The sequence below is a fragment of the Squalius cephalus genome (assembly GCF_949319135.1).
Source record: "Squalius cephalus genome assembly, chromosome: 17".
Classification (NCBI taxonomy): domain Eukaryota; kingdom Metazoa; phylum Chordata; class Actinopteri; order Cypriniformes; family Leuciscidae; genus Squalius; species Squalius cephalus.
In genome coordinates, this window is record NC_137138.1 from 13,249,686 (window position 1) to 13,270,382 (window position 20,697).

Genomic DNA, 20,697 nt, shown 5'->3' on the forward strand with positions numbered 1-20,697 from the left:
TTCAGCAACATAAGGTGTACAGAACGAAGACAACAACCTAAAAGCTTTTTAAAGCTTCAATGTATTGTTAAACACATGAAGGAGAAAACACTTAAATACATAAGCAACAAAGTGAAGATTTTTATCAGTTCCATTTGTGCCAAAAATGAGTCGACAGCTTTGTGCATTGTACTATACATTTGTCCTTGTCTACAGTCATTGCCTTGTTCAGATAAATTCTTGTTTGTCGCCTTGTCTTGGCACAATGTGTACAGATATAAAACAGAAAACAAAATAAAAGTCATTATCAGCCAGCAAAATAAAGTATACAAGATAATTCCATTCATTCACGTGTGTCCTCATTATCCAAATTGTGTAGATTTTTTGTTTTGCCAGAAAAAAAATTATGTATGGTAAAAATGAAAATTCACTCTCTGACGTGCTTATGGAACAGCAGAAATATAGTGGTTTCCCATGTTAACACTTTAAACAAAGCAAACTTGTGCTTAAAAAGACTACTTTGTTGGCATTATACTGATATGCCATCGAAACCTTTCTGACGACAGTCCTCTTCAGAGATACATGGGGTCTTTCACTGTTCTCTTCATATGAGAAATAGGAGACGACAGTAAGTACGACAGAGATAGATGACAGAAAAAGATGACAGTAAGGATGACAGCAAAGATGTCAGATGACAGAACAATACGACATAAACAGGGAGCATACACATCAACATACACTAATTTATTTGAACAAGACAAGAGGAAATGTATAGTATAAAGCCCAAAGCAGTCGCACAAATGGAACCTAATAGAATTTATGAAGTTGCCTAAAGTTTGGTGACTGAAGCCCAGGCCAGTAAGGTGCTTGATTTAAAGGTAGGCCTTTTTTACTGACCAAGGACCAGCTTTGGTTTTTGAATCCATGATTAAATCCTCATAAGCATCAAATTGGTGTATCTAAGGCTATGTTCAGACTGCAGGAAAACGTGGCCCAAATCCGATTTTCTTTGCTCATACGTGACTCCGATCTGTTTTTGTCATGACAGTGTAAACAGCACAAACCACATGGAACCTGATCTTTTCGATTCTGATTTGGGCCACTTCCATAAAGTGGTCCTAAATGTGATACAGGTCTGATGTTTTGCAATGTGACTTCAGTCTGAACAGTCATATCAGAATTCATGCGACTTTTACGCCACTCTAGAGCTACATTCATCACAATTTTGCGCTCATGGGGGTCACTTCAAAGATTTTACATACCCAAAGTTATCAAGACAGTTGCGAAAGATAGTCAGTGTAGGACAGTGATGTGTCAGAGCTCATAAGTATTACAGTGACAGCTCAATATACAAGCAAAAACATCATAAATGTTTAAAAACTCTGCTCTCTTTTTTTGCATCCTCGTTTATACCTGCGCATAAATTCGCTGGGTTCCGCGGCAGATCACAGAATAAATAAAGGCGTAATCTTTTACTCTAATGTCCTCCGTTTACACTTCCGTATGACAGTGTGCTGCGTGAAATCTTTTTATCGTTTTTTTTATGCATGCGGGTCAGTTCGGGACCATGATCTGTTCCCACTGGAATCTGATATTGGCCACATTTAAAACAACAATGTGAACAGCTAAACAAAAAAATCGGATCTGAGCAATAAATGGGGATTGAGCATTAAGGCTTGCAGTGTGAACGTAGCCTAAGAGCAACTTTAATCAGCTTGCAGTAAGGCAGTGGGGTCTAAAGGTCAGGGGTGACAGCTCAAGTTCAGATCTCCAGCTCAGCCATGGCCCGCTCCAGGGGGTCAGTGCTCCAGTAGTCGTGGTCCCAGCCCAGGAACCAGCCTGTGAAAGTGGGCGGCTCAAAGCCCTGTTTAATCTTCACAATAGGTGTGCGTGAGTCACGGTTGGCTGGGTCCGTCGTGATGTATTGTGCAGCTGGAGAGAGAAAAAGAAAAGTTTAATACATGATTCATAAAAGGACACAATCTGCTTTTGCTGTTTCAAAACAAGCTCATGTTTTTCTTTCTTTCTTTCTTTCTTTCTTTCTTTCTTTCTTTCTTTCTTTCTTTCTTTCTTTCTTTCATTACTGCCACCTACTGGACTCTAGGATGGACATAGATACTATTAATTGAATTGAAAATGCCTCATGACACTCTACCATTCAAAAGTCTGTGGTTTTTGGAAAAATAAATGAATAATTGATCAACTTAATGCATCCTTTCTGAATAAATCAGAAATCATGTAACACTGAAGACTGGAGTAATGATGCTGAAAATTCAGCTTTATCATGGTTTCCACAAAAAAAATAAGCAGCACAACTGTTTGCATCATTGATAATTTAAAGAAATGATTCTTAAGCGCCAAAGATTTCTGAAGGATCATGTAACACTGAAGACTGGAGTAATGATGCTGAAAATTCAGTGACATTTCAGATATTTACAATGTTACAAAAGATTTCAGTAACACTTTAGTTTAGGGTCCAATCCTCACTATTAATAAGCAGTAATAGAGTTAGTTTAGGCAAAAGTCATAGTTATTAATAGTTATGGCGCTTTTCCACTGCATGGTACAGTAAGGCTCGGTTCGGTACGGTACGGTGCGCTTTAAATGGTACCACCACTGTTGAGGTTCCAAGCGTACCGTACCGATACTAAAATGTGACGTGAAAACACTGCAGATCACTGATTGGTCAAACAGAATCGTCACTACCAGCGTCATTGTATTTACGACACGAGATACTAAACCCACTAGATTTAAATAGCCAGTAGACAACAGCCAACGCTGTAGCACCTGTTTTTAAAGTATTTGCTTGAAAAAAAGAAGTAAAAAACTTCAAAAAAAGAAATGGCTGAATCGTGGTCAGTGGACGAGGTGCAGACGTTCCTCTCGTTGGTTGACGAGGAGCGGATCCAGCGAGAGCTGGATGGGGCAACACGGAACGAAAAATTTGCGTTTACGATGATGTCATGGCAGTAGAGGCGGCAACTATAACGATCAGTCCCACCCACTTTGAAGCGGTACTAACTGCAGTGGAAAAGCAACCGAGCTAAAGCGAACCGAACCGTGCCGTACCGAGTCGAGTCGTACCACGCAGTGGAAAAGCGAAGCGAGCCGAACCGTTCCGCGCCGAGTCGAACCGTACCGAGCCATCCCATGCAGTGTAAAAGAGCCATTAGTTAATAGTGAAAATGGACCCTAATCTAAAGTGTGACCAAGATTTATATTTCAAGTAAATGCTGTTCTTTCTATTCACCAAAAAATCCTGAAAAAACATTTATCATGGTTTCCACAAAAAAAAATAAGCAGCACAACTGTTTGCATCATTGATAATTTAAAGAAATGATTCTTAAGCGCCAAAGATTTCTGAAGGATCATGTAACACTGAAGACTGGAGTAATGATGCTGAAAATTCAGCTTTACCATCACAGGAATAAATTAAATTTTTAAATATATTAAAATAGAAAACAGTTAATTTAAATAGTAATAATATTTCACAATACTGATGTTTTATTGTATTTATAATAAAATAAATACAGCTTTGGTGAGCATAAGAGACTTTTTTTTTCAAATATATATATATATATATATATAAAAATCTTACTGACTCCAAACATTTGAATGAAAGTGCATTCTTCTCCATATATACGTAATATATATTTATTTTCATCCAATTAACCATATACATTTCAACCAAATAATCTAAAGAAACCACCATTACGTTTTGAATAAAATACTGACTGAGTGTATACTAGGCAAATTCTGTGTATTGCTTACTGTTTATTAACAATGGCATGTGAACCAATAGGTGTGGCAGTTTTATCAAAAATAAATAGATACAGTGGATAGAGATACAGTATTCCATTAAGTGCTCTAGGTCATTTGGATATTCTACACATAGAAAAAAATTTACATACTTGGCAAGCTATGCATACTAGTACAGTAGAAGTAGTATGGCAATATTCTACTTACTCTTTATACTTTATGCAGAGAATTATAATTATGATAAGTCTAAAGTGTTATAATGAGTCTCACCTGAAGATATCGCCTCAGTTTTCTCCTCATCATGAGCTTCATTACCGATCCAAACAAACACCTGTAAAACACATTAAGATTTATTAAACTTCTGTGATGTCTCATTATTGCCTGAATGTCAGTTGCATGTCATTACATTAGTAAAATAGCTGTGAAGTTTTTTGCAAGCAACATAAAACTGATATATGAGAACTCCTTGTGATGTAGAACAATCCTGTTAATGTAGTCAGTTTACCTGATCCCAGGTGTCAAGGATCATGACATCATCTGTTGCCAGGTCTTCTTGGGTCATTTCTCCAGGTACTTCTTCAATCTGCATGGATATCAGCACATCCATATTGAGTGACTCTTCATCATACCACACTGACAATATTCTCATTCAAATCAGGGCAGACAAAAAAATCTGGGTGCGTTACTCACGATGAAACGGCCAGTTTTGTTTGAGCAGGCGAACAGTCGTGGCGGGTGGGCATTCATCTTGTCCTTCAGCCTGGCGGATGTGCGGTAATCGACCTTTCCTCCCAGAGAGTCCCAGAAGCTCCCTGCAGCGCATGCAAGTATAATGAGCTTAATTATGAGGATCACATTTTTTAAGAAGAAAATAGAACAAATAACATAAATATCAAAATAATAAATTGGATATAATAAATAAATAGTTAATAAAAAATGGTCACTGATGGTTTACATAAGAGAATGAACTGGGAATTAAATATTAATGTGAAAAAAAGTTACATACTCTAAATCTTTTATTTTTATTTTTCATGCATTGTAAAAGGAACATTCACCCCAAAATGAAAATTGTGTCACATTAGTCATATGGACCACTGTTATGTTGCTTCTGTGTGTGGTTTTTTTTTTTTTTTGCCCTTTCTTTTTTTTTTTTACATGAAACGGAAGTTGCGATAGTCTTTTCTTCCCAGTTGTGATGTACATCCGAGTGAAACGACTTCTTGAACAAGAAAAAATGTAGGGCGAGACTTGATTTTGTCAATCAGGAATTGATTGGATGGTTGTGGTTTGCTATTGCTGTGATGTCATTGTGAGTGACAGGTTGCCCCGCCCTCGTGCCAGCAAATACATCATCAGAAAAAAGAAGAGAAGTCACTTCAAGTGGGAGGGGAAGTTATTTTGAGTAAAGATTATGATTAAATAATAAATACTGCAATATCACTTTTGATTTCATGGTGACTTTAAACCTTGAAAGAAGCTTCAGTCCCAATTTATTGTAATTGTATGGAAAAGAGTGACCATCTAATTCAGGGTTCACCAATCTCAGTCCTGGAGGGCCGCTGTCCTGCAGAGTTTAGCTCCAACCAGCTCCAACACACCTGTTTGAAAGTTTCTACTATGCCTAGTGAGACCTTGATTAGCTGGTTCAGGTGTGTTTAATTGGGGTTGGAGCTGAACTCTGCAGGACAGCAGCCCTCCAGGACCGAGATTGGTGAACCCTGACCCTTTGTGTCCATGAAAGAACGAAAGTCATACAGTTTTGGCACAAAATGAGGATGAGTAAATGATGACACAGTTGTAATTCATGGGTGAACTTTTCAAACGAGTTCTCACCATCCTCTCCTCCTTCACCCAGCTCAGAGGGCGACACTCCAAGGATGTCACACAGCTGCTGCGCCCCACGTTTCTCTGTATCACTGGCTCCTCGTCCCACCCATATGAAAGACGCAGCTGGGGTCACCAGGACGAAGGCATCATTGGAGTTCAGATTGGAGGACACTGCGTCAATCTGGAGGAAACAGCAAATATTAGAAGAGGATATTTAAAACTTCCCACCAATTGTAAACTTCAGATGCTGACCTCCACCGCTCGTGTGCACCCTGCGGAGTTTGAGCGCACTTGGAACAGCCGAGTTTCAGCTGGCGCCGTCTGACCACTTTCCCTGGAGGTGCCGCCCTTGTGCACCACCATGGGCTGCCCTCCAAACAGACTGATCAGGTGAGCAGGTTCCTTACCCTGGACCACCCGCACCTGAAAAAATACACAGTGAGTAGACATTAAACAGAAATAACATGCAGTCATTCTTCTGCAAAATGAAAAGGGAAAAAATATATATTCTGATAACACTGTCATGTTTGCCCTATTGGTTTTTCAAGAGGCTTTGGTTGAGAATTGCATTTAATTCCACAGGGTGGCACTGTTGAGCTCACTGTGTGGAATGTAGAGCTAATGCCAAAATTTCCCAGCATCCTTTGTGGTCAGCATGATGACAGTGCAGTGGGCTGTTTAACTTTAGGAGAAAGCAGAGCTTTATTAATGGTCGAACTAAAGGGGTTATTTTCTCCTTCTGCCCCAAAAACTTACATTAGAGTTTTACATTACATTTAGAGTTCCCATGGTAATCTCTGCTGACTCATACGGTTGTATTCATTGCAATATAATCTAATATTTGTTCATGTTTCTATGAAATCTTAGTTAAAAGGAATTTATTTTAAATAGAATTATTTTATAACATTATAAATGTCTTTTTTGTCATTTTTGATCAATTTAATGCGACCCACACACACTTGACCAAAACAGAAGATGATGGACATTCTCTGTAGTCTACTGCGTTTTACACATAAACTACATTAGCATGCTGAATGTGCTAGTTAGGTCTAGTTAACTGTGCATGACAGCATGCATAAATCCAGATAAACATATAAATCATAGTCACACATTGAATCAATTAAAAAATAAATGTGAATGCATGATGGAGCATTTCTGTTAATGTTCACATGCTCAGTCCCACAAGTAATCTGTAAATGTGGAAGACAGTTAGTTACTTGTGCAAAAATGACAAAATAACAACATTGAGAGACAAAGACACGAGTGTATAGGGATAGTATGTCAGTGTACAGAGCCTTACAAAAAAAGCGTGATAATATTTGTACATATTGATCATTCACACTGATTATGCAGACACCAATGAAATCACGAGTTTAAAAACCCTTTAGCTGTATAAATTCATATAATGGACTTTATGCTCCTACACTGTGGAAACAGAAAAGGCATTAGAGGAACATGACTAGGAATTTCCTTCCAGATTTGTAACTGTTGTTTGTGTAATGCTGTGTAAGATCATTTTTGCTTTATCAATGCGAGTAAAAACAATGCTGTTTAAAACAATGCTTGTAAAAGTGGCAGAGAAGAAGGCTCTGGACAGGGACATGCTATCCTGAGATATGGATACCTGAGTGGTCAGGGGAGCACCAGCCATCTACAGCAGGATGACGGATATGAATAACGGTCAGGAAGGAAAGACATAGAGGTGGAAGTTGGTTTAACAGATGGAAAAATCAAGGAAGGCTGATGCAACCGGCAATAACTGCAGAATGTAGCTAAGCTTTCAAAGGCTACAGTAGGAACCAGGAGCACCAAGTTCAAGGGTGCTTGAACTTAGTCAACATGAAATCAAAATCAGTCATATTTACCATTATTTATCAGTGCATGTAATTCAACAGCAATGATTAAAAAAAAATGTTTTATTTCTCATTCGTCAAAATTAGGGATGAACAGGTATTAAAGTTGGCAAGAAATGGAAATTACATTAGTCTTTTCTTCCATACTATGATGTATATCCGAGTGAAACTGCTTCTTGAACAAGAAAAAATAAAACCTTGATTTTGTCCATCAAGAATTGGTTGGATCATTGGATCATTGACGTTTGCTAAGTGCTGTGATCCCATTTGAGTGACAAGTTTCTGGAGAGGATTATTTTCCCACCCTCTCACCAGTGCACACATCATCAGAGACGTTGTTGCGAGGAGAGGAAGTTAATGTTTTTAAATAAAGATTACGAGGGCACATTAATTTAAAAAAAAAAAAATTTATGATGTGCACTGATAAATTATGTATAATAATTTTATAATAACATAATATTTTTCATGTTGTGGCTGATATCTGATAATTAGACAATATTAAAATTCTATACTATTTTGTCAAAATTAATTCAAAATAAAACACTAAAAACTAAAAAACAAACATAAAATTAAATAAATAATTTGAAATACTACATGTAAAGTTTAATAGATTTGCTAAAAAAAAAACAGTGTTATTAAATGATTTTTTAAAGATTAACTTTAAGTGAGTATTAGGTGATGCAAAGTTTTTTTTTCTGAATACTGTTGAATTACTGAGAATAGTTTCACTCAGAAATGCGCCACATCACAATTGTAAAATGGTTTGTGAATGCTTTTTCATGTTGACTAATTAAAAAAAGAGAATCACTGTTGCACTTGTAATGAAAGAGCCCCAAATGACAATTTCACCATGAAGTACCAAAATATGGATATGATTGTGATCAAGTGATCCAACAAGGTTTATTCGTTAGCATTACCTGCACAGGTCCACCTCCAAGCTCATCGTCCAGTTGGGCGCCCAAGATAGCAGATGCCCCAATCTCATCTTGTGAGGAGTCCTTACCCTGCCTGTGAGAGACACCACACATCAATAGTCAGGACAACACACCTGAATTGTTACATGAAAACACATTGCATATGCTCCAGTGTATATGACATGACAAAGCTTTACGTTGACTGTGTGAGATCAAGTCATACCAGATGTAGATGATGTGACCCTGTCTGCCTCCATGGCGGTAATTGTACAGGATAATGTAACTGTCTCCACCATAGAACTGGCCGTAAGTAGAGGGGTCAACTGGAACTTTGTCTGAACCTTCAATACGCCAGATCTATAGTTGCACAAAAATAAAATACATACACTGTATATGTATACACATGTTGTGTAACTTCAGGTTACGTTACATGCAGTGTGTGCTCACACGCTAACCTGTTTCTCTCCATTGCCATCATCGATCATTCCGTGTTGGGCGGCCATGGCTGGTGAATCATGCAGTGTAGAAGCATCAAACGGCACCTTTTCGATCTTAGCGATGCTGTTTGAGACATAAGCAATGCCCAGGCCGTCTGTCTGGTCCACATCACGCCAATTTTTGAAGAATTGTTTGAATAGAGGCGTCTCGCCCATCTCTGGGAGAATCTGAACCTGTGTTTGCTTTGGGTAACCCATTTTCTTAATGAACTCATCTGCTGCCTTCATGGCAACTTTTCTCTCTTCCATATTGGCATCTTTGCCTATAAAATGAACATAAGTGTGTCAACAAAGAAATATAAAAAGGAAAAAAGTCCCCTTTTTTGTTTTGTCAATCAATGCCATTTACCTTTCCAAACAAAGATCTTGCCATCTGAGCCGTGATCCAGGATGAAACAGTCGCTTGATTCCAGTGCACTCTGGGAGAAGGGGTTCTCAGCGGCCACCAGGGCAATGGCCATGTCTCCGTTGGCATCAGACACCTGAAGTACAAGAAAACACCAATAAACTGAATGCATTTATGATCTACAAGGGCTATTTATCATACTGGCATGGTTTATTTCCAATGGCTACCTTGTAGAGTTTGGCCATCTTCCTATTGGAGGCATCGGCCTTGATATCATCAGACACTCCTTCAGGCAGGTCTGGTTTTTCTCCAAGAACCTGCCATCAGATAGATGGATCGTATTTTTAGCGCGTTTCTTAGTTGATTTTGAAGTTGATTTTTTTTTGTCTTTCTTACCTCCAAAATCTTTTCTCGTTCACTCCCTTCATCACAAACATACACGCGAGCGCGTCCACTGCGTTCGTTGTCACGAATGCCCTTTGCAAGCTGCGTAGCTTTTAACTTCTCAAAACGGTTACTCTTTGAACCACACCACTGGTAGATCTCCTGTAAAACCACACAGAGAGAGCAGGGTTATTTTTGAGATTTTGATGATTTCAAATCTCCCTCACTCTCTTCATATGATACTCACATTACCCAAGTCCAGGATGAAGCAGTCTCCCTGGTTAAAGCTGTCCCAGCTGACTGGCACTTCTGTTGCTCTGACAACACGCCGACCTTTGACCTGTAGCACCCGCTGCACTGTCACTTCATTGGTGACAACATGCTTGAATCCAGACGCAACTCCACCTTTCTGGAAAAAAACAGATGTCATCAAAATTTCATGTCTGGTGATAATATTATTCCTTAATATTTTGTAGCAAAGAAATTAATGGTGACATGACATCTGTCAGTATTTTTAATAAAAATTATAAATAAATGTAATTCCAACAGTCAATGACCTGAATATATATATATAATTAAATATTCAAATTTTAAATATTCAAATTATTTCTTAAAAAATTAAGTAGTGAAGCAGTATTGTTTTAAAAAGTTATATTCAAATGGAAGTCAGTGTTGAAACCACGTGACTTTGAATTAAGGACTAATATCAACTAACCTCAACTATCAAAACTTTCAAAAATGTATGATATTTGTAGAAATGTTACTTGTGTTTTTACTTTTAAATGTGTTTGAAGACATGATCATATTTGAACATCCTTATTTGTAAATATTTGTAAACTTCAGAGTCTTTTTCCATTTGTCCTGTCATCGATTGGACCACTCACCATGTACTGGAGCCCTTTTTTGAAATATCCCAGGAAAGCTTTGGACTCATAGCCCTGAACTTCACGGTACTGGATGGGCTTTCCACCCAAATAGTCATCCATCTGCACAGTGAAAATGGCAGCCGCCCCACTCTCATCCTGCGTGCAGAAGTCACCTGCCAGTTGAGGGAAGAGCATCTATAAGAAATGTAGCTGATGCATTTGACATTTAAACCATCTAGCTTGTCTTACAAATTAAATTAGGCAGAATATTTGCACTCTAAAAAATGCTGGGTTGTAACAACCCATGTTTGGGTCCCCGTTGGTTTAAAATTTTAAATTACATTTTTAAACCCAACAGTTGGGTTTGTCAATATTTGACCCACACATGGGTTGAAACAACCCAGCATTTTTTAGAGTGTACTTTGCAATGGCACTAAAATAAAAGTCAGAAATTCAGAATCTCTTCAGCAAAGCACTGTCCTCTTACCTAGCCAGAAGTGGAGGTCGTACTGTAGGTTGCCAGAACGTTGTTTGATAGTGTTAAGGACCAGATAAGCGTCACCGGTGTAGAACCCTCCATAGAGGTTCTCAGGAACTGCCACCAAATCAAACTTCTCAATTCTCCACACCTGGAGGCCAGGCTCCCTGCCTGCTCGCTCAAACTCAGGGTGGTACACCATGCTGTCTAGAGAAAAAAACACACACAGACATTAGCCCCTTTCACATTTTCAGTCTTTAAATTACCATTTAGAGATCATGTGTGATCTCCAACCTTTTCAAAAATACTGGTAAATCAGTTCTAGCAATTTTCCGGCATGAGAAGTTGCAACAATACCAGTAAATTACCGGTATGATGCTATACCTATGTGAACAAAGAATAGGTTATGAACTGGTATGAGCATGTACGAGGTCAGAATGTGCTGATGCAGAAGCTTCTTTTGGACCAATCATTAAGCTCTGTTGGAGCGGTTTATGGTACGCTCCACTGCTTTGAATTGTTTTTCTATGTAAACGTGCTAGACGGATAACAGACCGCTGTGACACGTCTGGCGCTTGAGACCCTGCTTTCTTTTCCGCTCGTCAGCGGCTCTGTTGCTATTTCTTTGTACTATAGTAAAAGAAATTTACTATAGTATAATATACTACTGTATATTAACCATTATGTGTCTCATGTTTTGATTTCTGATGACTGACATCACAGAGTTTTGGTATTTTGGTACTGATGTGTGAATGGTATGGATGTAACATGGTTTTGGTTTTTATTTAAGTTTCATGTCTTTTATTTTGTGATTTGCCTTTAGTCATGGTTCCTGTCATGTGATTCCCTTTCCCTCTTGTGTTCTTGCCATGTGCTCCCCTTGTGAATAGGCTTGTTCGACTTGAACCGGCGCTGCACAGACCGATTGGTTTATGACATCAAAGTACGGCGAGAGCAATTCAAAAGCATAAGGAGCCGTCTACTTTATATTCGCTCTTGCGGTACTCTGATGTCATTCACCGATTGGTCTGTGCAGCGCCGGTTCAAGTCGAACAAGCCTAATGTGTCATGTTATCATTGGTTGATTTAGTCATGTGGTTTGTCAGTTCTGTTCTGTCATCAGGTGTGTCTTGTTAGCTCATTAGTCTGTTAGTATTTATAGTTCTTGTGTTTTCTTTGTCCTGGATTATCTTTGTTCTGCGTAACCTGCTGTTGGTGAGTTTGTTCATACTTAAGTTTTTTGTTTTGCCAAGCCAAACCAAGCCAAACCAAGCCTTTGTTTTTGTGTATCTACTCATGTTTTGGATTAAATAAAACTGCACTTGGGTTCAGTAAGCTCGCCTCCAGTGGACTGTGTTACAATGGTACTGTATCATTGTAGACATTGTAGACAAACTGCTAAATAAACTCTGAACTGAACTATAAAAATCCAGTGGCTGGGAGTTTCCTTCTGTGGTGATAGAGAACTGGGTTGGATGCAGGAAAAAGGAAACGTTGTGAGTCATGCTTTTGGAGTGATAATGCCAACCGTGAACACAGCCTGGCCAGATCATTCATACCACCAGCCCTCACTTACAGTCTCTCACCAGCTCTTAATGTGGCGAGAGCCTCTGAGATGGTGACCATGTCAGCTGAGCTTACCGCCCACTTGTGGGGTGGAGACATGGTGAAGTTTGGAATGTCTTAGGCATGAGTCATTCAGAAATGAGACGGTAGCATTGTAAGTCTCTTCACAGACCACAAGACATTCCTCAGAGAAAAAAAAAAAAAAGTCCACGAAGGGAGTGGTGTTTACTAAGGATCAATATTCACCAATCATCCATCAGAATTAACTCAGAGATGTTGTGGTTTAGGATTTCTTAACATTATGAAAAACCAAACCACAGGAAGAGAACGTAATGACTGGTTCCAATGCCAAACAATTTTAAAGCACTTATGTAAATCTTTCAAAGAATGGATGAGTAGGGCCTGTTATGGGTCAGTATGATTTTTTTAAAATATGAATACTTTTATTCAGCAAGGATGCATTAAAATGTAGCTAAAGTGTCAGTAAGGAGAGTAAATAAATTCTGTTCTTCTAAAATTTCTATTAATCATATCAAATTAATCCTGAAAAAAAATGATCATGGTTTCCACAAAAATATTAAGCAGCACACCTGTTTGCAACACTGATAGTAATAATAAATGTTTCTTGAGCACCAAACCAGCATATTAGAATGAGTTCACAAGAGTCACATGAAGAATAGAGTAATGATGATGAAATTCAGCTTTGCCATCATTTTAAATATACTAAAATTGAAAAAAAATATTTAGAATTCTAATAGTTTTTCACGATATTACTCTTTTTACTGCCTCTTTCATCAAATAAATGCAGCCTTGGTGCATTATTACCAACCCCAAACTTTTGAACGGTAGTGTACATGCATAAGTTGTTAAAATTATCAAAACAAGGGATGTATATTAAATTCCTGGACCATACAATAATTAATTTTATATTATGAAATAATTTCATATTAAAATTCTATACCATTTTGTCTAAACATATTTTCAAAAAATTAAAGATTTAACAAAAAGAAAAAATATCATTTGAAATGTTGATCATTTTAAAACTAAATTTAGGCATCACAACATTACAATGTACAGTGTGAAAAATGGATTTTCATTTTTAAAGATTAACATTAAGTGAGTGTGGGAAATCTTAATGTAAAAAGGAAATAGGTGACCGTGCACAATCAAATATGCAATATAAACTGGTACATCCAATATCAACTGATTAGAGATATCATGATATATCATGAATAAAATCATAGCTATTATGCATGCACATTATCTCTCATCATCTCCAAGAACATTAAACCATAAATCCACCATATATTCTGATCTTATTTTTCTCTCTACACTCATAATACAACACAAGACAATGTGCTAGGCAGAACTGGCAATTAAACACTGAATTAACACTGTACAAGATAAAGTTGTCATGCATTCATTGACACCTCCAATATTAGATCAAATCGCTATTTGGCAACACATTCTTCACAAACAGGCTTCTATTTTAAACCAGGGGCCTGCTACGAAACAAGCACTTGATGATGAACTTGAATAGACATGCAGCCTCCATTTGTTCTACATCAGCTGCTGTCTTATCAGCATGTACACCAAAGTCTATGTCGTGTGAACTAGAACTGATTTCCAAATGTTTTGATGTGCCTAAGTACATTGTATCTTCTGACATCTCTTCTGAACACATAGCATCAGCGCGACAGAAAGGCTAATTAAACAGAATATTGTTTCACGCAAACGACTGATCTCAGTCTGTAATTTACTGCTCTGGGTTTCTCTCTTGAGAATTGCATGAAATATTTAGCATACAACGGCCTATTCTTAACTAAACATCTTGTCTGATGCAGCTGATGAGTTTGCCGACGTCTGCTGCTAACCCACAAGAGACTATAAATAGCCTAGGGTCATGTGACATTTGCTTATGGGTCAAAATGGGAGGGAGATGTTTCTGGGAAGCGCCAGGCTGTATACAGTCAGTCCCTTTGAATAGGCCTTAATACAGTTTTGCAAAAAGCAGTAAGATGCATGAAAACAGGTGTACAATATATACTGCATTTGCTGAATTATAAAGTATGCACCCAGTAGGCACATGGAATGAAAATTATACCCTAAAACACCCATTATTTATTTTGTAAATGCATGTTATTGATCTTACTATGAACGATTTCTTTTTTTTTTTTTTAAAGGTGACATTATGCCCCTTTTCACAAGATGTAATATAAATATATGGTGGCCGGGTGGCCCCAATATGTGTTTGTCAAATTTCAGCTCAAAATATCCCACAGATAATTTATTATAGCTTGTCAAATTTGCCCCTTTTGGGGGGTGAGCAAAAACACGCCATGTGTGTTCCTTTAAATGCAAATGAGTTGCTGCTTCCCGCCCCCGTTCTGAAGAGGGACGATCCTTTACGCAAGCTTCGGATACTCCAACAATAACAAAACACGCAAATAATCTCTCATCCAAAATCTCAGAAATAACCAGTAGGAGTGTAACATTACGGAGAGACTCAGGAAGAAGTTGGACGTTTCAGAACGGTTAGTGGATACGTTTATGTAGTTGTTGTGGTGTGGAGTTACATTGATTCATCTAATCGACTTGCATGTACCGTCATGTTTAACTTTTACACAAGTTGACACAGTTCTCTGAAGTCTTTATAAGACAGCTGCAACATTTTTTGGTCAAATAGTGTTCTGTGCTCGTCTGTGCAGCCAACGACAGAGCTTTGCTCGAACTTTTACCATTGCGTTAGAACCATAGACTGTGGTTAGAACTGGTTACACGACTGTTGTCACTTGCGAAAACCAAATGGCGGTGCTGTGGGTGGAAACGTGCAGATTAAAGGGGTAGTTCACCCCAAAATTTTAATTACCCCATGATTTACTCACCCTCAAGCCATCCTAGGTGTATATGACATTCTTCTTTCAGACGAATACAATCTGAGTTATATTAAAAAATGTCCTGACTCTTCCAAGCTTTATATCGCAGTGAATGGCTGTTTATGTTTTGAAGTAAACATAGGCTAGATGCACCGGGGACCTGATTATAGCACCGAAACACGGAAAAAGTCAGATTTTCATGATATGTCCCCTTTAACAAAAGTAGGGATGCACGATATATCGCCCACCATATTGGTATCGCCCGATATATGTATATTTTTAATGTTATCGGCCCAATAAAGAAATGTGGGCGATATATTAAAGCTGATAAATAATGTGTTTTTCCTTCCGCTGAGACACTTCAGATGCGCACTGTTTTGAATTGCTTGAAGTATGATTGGAATCACTTAAAAAAGTAAAATACAGTTAAGTACTACATGTGCAGAGCAAGTCTGTCATATAGGCTACATAAAATTATAATGAGAACATCATTATAATTGTGTCCTGGGGATATGGATTTTAATTGTGAGACTTTTGCTTTTGTAATCAGGCTCTCAAAAATTATAGAAAAACTTGAATTTAGATATATCAGCCAATATATCGATTATCGGCTTTCAAATAAAAATAATTATCGGTTATCGATATTGGCCAAAATGTTCATATTGGTCCATATTCATCCCTAAGCAAAATGTCACAACCAGAACTCCCGGAACTTCAGAACATTCAATCAGCATTTGATGGAAAGAACCAAGTCAACATCCTACATTGTTTTGTTAATAATAAGTTTATAATATAAGTTTATATTTTGATATGTTTTTATTCAGATGTACTACTTCTGGTTTATCATGATCTTATGACCCCAAAAGCTGAGGAGCCATCAGTTTTGAAAAGAGAAAAAGAGTCGGTGGTACCAAAAAACAAAACAAAAAAAAATCTTTCTCATGGATTAATTTGCAAGATTACTTTGCACCTGCATACCTAAAGTACATACTTCAATAGTTGTGAAGTAAGTTTGACACTGACTTCAGAAAGCATTGTAAATCTGGCATTTCCTCAGTTTTTAAAGTCCGGAATTCTGACTGTAATCTGAACCGATCTGAAAGTTCAGACACAGTGGCCCTCGGAAAATGTTGTCAGAAAGAATATAAATCTGAAGTGGAAATGGATACATGTGATGGTCCTAAATCTGTTAAATGACCAGCATATACCTCCAACTTGAATTTAACCTAACTACTACTAGGTAGTATAAAATAATTTATGTATTTTGACATAATCCTCGGTCTGGAAGAACTGACTAAATCATCTTCCGTTTTCCTGGAGAAATGCCTGAATCAGATGAACTCCTGGTGTGACTCAGTTTTTCCATCTAGACATTTCTTCCTACACATTTTGCAAGCCCCAATGCTCCTGAGATAATATTTTAGCACAGAGTCTGAGTCAAAGTCTTGTTTAAGCCCTTGACTGCACCCAGTGTTTACCCAGAGATAAAACAGTGACTGCACTGACTGTGTTTTATAGCCAGGCCCCATATTAAAACACAAAACTCTGAGAATTGTTATTTAGTTTACAGATAAACATGCAGAAGTTCAAAGTCTGAGCTATAAAAGGGTTAAGACTGTTTCTATCAGATTGATGTGGCTGATACTTCCTTGACTATTTCAACCGATTTAATGTTGAACAGTCAGCAAACAGAACGCTGTTCCTAAAGTCCCCATAAAAATTCAAATGGACAAATTCTCTTTTTTTTTATGAAATACTGCACAATTTTTTTTATTAAAGATTTGCACATCATTATTATTTTTAAAATTCTTGTGTCCTCCTAATCTTTAATCAAAATAATTTCCCCTCCCTTTTGCAGTGACATCTCTTTTCTGGTCAGATTGGTCAGATATACGTCACATAGGGAAACAAAATCCAACTTGCAATATCGTTTCATGCTGACTTTAAAGGGGTGGTTCAGGATTTTCGACATCGGACCTCATTTTCAAGTGAGCCTGGTTGTTATTCATCAGTGGAGACAGTTTTAAAAAAAATTCATCCAGTCCTTGCTTTTGGATAGTTCGCCTATGCTAGGCTAGCGCGAGTCAACGGTGCACGTTAGCCTGCCATTAAAAACAGTTTTACCCACTCCACAGTACACCAAAAGCAAATAAATTATAACGCCACACTATCGATGTAAATGTCTGTTGAGAGAATAATGTTAGAAATCAAAGTACTCTTGTATCTCAATTATCTGCGGCAGGTAAATACACTTTCGTGATTGTTATGTGGACCGGCTCTCTCGGTTTCCTAGGTAACCAAATATAACTCCGCCGCTGCTGTAGACTGCTTATAAATACAGGGAACAAATTATAACTAATGCAATGTGATGAAAGGGTAGTTTGATTTCTAACATTATTCTCTCAACAGACATTTACATCGATAGTCAGGCGTTATAATTTATTTGCTTTTGGTGTACTGTGGAGTGGGTAAAACTGTTTTAATGGCAGGCTAACGTGCACCGTTGACTCGCGCTAGCCTAGCATAGGCGAACTATCCAAAAGTAAGGACTGGATGAATTTTTTTTTAAACTGTCTCCACTGATGAATAACAACCAGGCTCACTTGAAAATGAGGTCCGATGTCGAAAATCCTGAACCACCCCTTTAAGAACTGCATGAAAGCAAACAGATGCAAATTTGTCACATTTGTCACTGGTTTTGTAATGTTATGACATGATAACAACATATCACTTGCCATTACAAATTACAAAAAAATTGTGTGTTGCTGGTCTTATTCTTGTAGATGTTTACATGTGTTTCTGAGTAACTTACATGAAGTAAATAAAATCAGAGAGAACAACTTTTCTGTCCTTCCTGCGGAGACAGTGTAACCTACTCTCACAGACCTCTGTTATTCTTTTAATCACTAGGTATGTGTGTGTATAGGCGTGTTTGGATTAGAAAACCCATGGAAAAAAGCTAGTATGTTATCTACCTGGCTACATACTGCACCAATCAAACTGTACAGATATGTGCATAAAATACTTCAAAATAGTCATAAACATGATTTCTGCCATGACTTATGCTGGAAGGTTGCTGTAGTTTTTCACAAGCACTGACAGTGTTTCCTGAGGTGATGTGAAGCATTTCCTTTTTTGTCTAAAGCATCTTTACCACAAAGTTAATGTTTGTCTCAGTTGTGTGTGTTTCTATGGTAACAGTTGATAAATGTGCACAAGGGACTGATGATGAGTAATCAAAAGTGGAACTATACAGCACATGACATGCAATCCACATTTTTAAGTTCCCTGTAATGGCCATAAAATAAAATAAAAATCACAACAAGTAGTTAACAATATGTTTGCTTTCGTTATTTAGTCATATTAATTCTTTCTGAGAGCCACGAAGGCTGAAATTGCTCCACTCTGCTTTGGTTTTACAGCAAAGGATCAATCGACTGAAATATCAATAATAGGCCTAAATTACTCTTTCAAATGCATATGTGAGAGCAGGGCAGAGAACGTCCTGCAGACTTCGCACTTTTAAAGATCCCGTTTGCCGCATAATTAAAAGGCGCATCTCAGAATTCAGAATCTCTCCATATATGGCTTTGTTTGATGAGCATTTTCAGCGCCCGATACGAAAAGAGCAGTTTTGTCAAATACGCGATGTGATGCACGGCCTACACTGGCTGAAATGATTTCAATCTGCAGTGTGTTTGAGTTCGTGGCGTGTCCCGTAAGAAAGTGTCCCTCCGTTACACACACACACACGCAGAGAGACGCTTGTGTGGCAAGTAACAGTTCTGCGTTGTTTGCAGTGAAGTAAATCGTTACATTTCAGCTAACTACATTATTTTGTGGATGAGGAGGTTGGGGTAAAGTTCAAATAAATCAAATATAATAGACTTACCTTTAGCTGGACGACTGGAGTCTGTCTACTGTGGAGATTCAGTAAATGGTATTGCAGAATGGTTTGGACAGGACAACACCCCTCTGTTTCAGACAGACTATACTCAAATAATCCTCATCAGGGGGTGATCCTGGCATTTAAACCACACCCCTCCGACAACGGGACAAGGCAAATCACTGCCACCTACTGCGCCCCTTAGATACTACGCTCATTTCCCCCCACACACAACAAGTTTACCGTGGTAACCGTTGTTTCCTCCAACATACCACAGTTAGCCTACTACATTTAGCTTAGTTTTATTACTCACTTCTCTGCGTGTTACTTTCCAGTCGGTCTTTTCAAGGATTTTCTGTGACTGAATGCTTTGCGAAATAACATGCTCAAAGGCCTAATCTCTTCCCTTGCTAAACAATATAGCCTAATAGAACTATATATATATATATATATATATATATATATATATATATATATATATATATATATATATATATATATATACTGTAACTGTCTTAATTACTAAATAAATACATACTTAATACATCATTGAATTAATAATAGTCAACAGTAATACAACAGTAGGCCTATACAGTAGCTCAGTACAATACAGCTGAGATAATAATTAGGCTACTTTAGTTTCTTTAGGTGTGTGTGAAAGGTTGGCCAAAGGCAAAGCTATTTAAAGATATTTGTTTGTTTTTGATATAGAAGTTTAAATAGTATATTATATTATAATATTTACATTAATATTCATATTTATTATTTAAGTGTTTGTTCTAAGTAAATGTTGCAATATGTCACAATTGAGGGTCAATTCCACTGTAACAATTTTCGAGGATGTGCAACTGAAATTTTGTTGCAATTTTATTGACTAAAGAATTTTATTGACTGAAGAGCGTGCACCTTATAATTTGTATTATTGATAACTTATTATATATTATTGTCTTTACAATATAGTCAGTCTCCTTTTGAGGGTTGGGGGAATACAAATAATCAATAGCTGTAATGGAGGGAGCAATTTAACCATTTAAAAAAGTTTATTTCTGCTGTGGTTGCAGTATTGTTCCTCAATTTAATCATTTGTGTGAATTAGGTAATATTGTATTAGACGTTAACCTAAAAGTGTTGATTTCTTTTTGAATGCCACTTACTCTTGTTTTGTCTATAGCCACTAGATGGAGACATTCACCAGTATGTAGGATCTTTCTGTGAAAGCTGAATTTGCCTGAACCTTTGATCCCCGACCTCGACGATGACCCCGACTAGCATGAATGCCTCTCTTTAGTTTCTGTTTGAGGATGAATGTCGCATCAAAACTACATCGAAATAAGCCAGTTTTCTCAAAAGTAGTCTCTTTTAGTCCCTTTTAGTCTCTTTTACTTAGGAGAAGTTGACTGTCAGAAGGAATTAACTATGAATCCTACAAGAACATAATGAATCACATTGGTCGGATCATTACGCGG

At 37.6% G+C, this 20,697-nt stretch overlaps 1 protein-coding gene across 2 annotated transcripts; it reads right to left on the bottom strand.

The window, feature by feature from the left end:
• Window positions 1-42: 42 nt before the first annotated feature.
• gsna (gelsolin a) lies at window positions 43-19,542 on the bottom strand. 2 transcript variants are annotated; one of them, XM_079846963.1, is made up of 17 exons: window positions 19,238-19,394; window positions 10,913-11,110; window positions 10,444-10,598; window positions 9,807-9,968; window positions 9,572-9,721; window positions 9,403-9,492; window positions 9,179-9,311; window positions 8,788-9,092; window positions 8,556-8,689; window positions 8,336-8,426; window positions 7,190-7,216; window positions 5,818-5,988; window positions 5,572-5,746; window positions 4,429-4,550; window positions 4,244-4,321; window positions 4,009-4,069; window positions 43-1,911 (listed from the first exon to the last, which is right to left on the bottom strand). In XM_079846963.1, the coding sequence occupies exons 2-17, from the start codon at window positions 11,103-11,105 to the stop codon at window positions 1,742-1,744; spliced, it is 2,217 nt and encodes a 738-aa protein (XP_079703089.1). In that variant the 5' UTR covers window positions 11,106-11,110; window positions 19,238-19,394; the 3' UTR covers window positions 43-1,741. The 2 variants fall into 2 exon arrangements, with proteins under 2 accessions (XP_079703089.1, XP_079703090.1); XM_079846964.1 differs by lacking the exon at window positions 7,190-7,216 and having other exon boundaries at window positions 19,238-19,542.
• Window positions 19,543-20,697: the final 1,155 nt, after the last annotated feature.

Excerpts from the sequence above, each read along its gene's own strand:
- gsna (XM_079846963.1), bottom strand. The coding sequence starts at position 11,105 with ATGGTGTACCACCCTGAGTTTGAGCGAGCAGGCAGGGAGCCTGGCCTC. Across the intron at positions 9,722-9,806 it reads TCATCCTGGACTTGGGTAAT|GAGATCTACCAGTGGTGTGG; the intron begins GTGAGTATCATA and ends GTGGTTTTACAG. Across the intron at positions 5,989-7,189 it reads GTGCTCCCCTGACCACTCAG|GTGCGGGTGGTCCAGGGTAA; the intron begins GTATCCATATCT and ends GTATTTTTTCAG.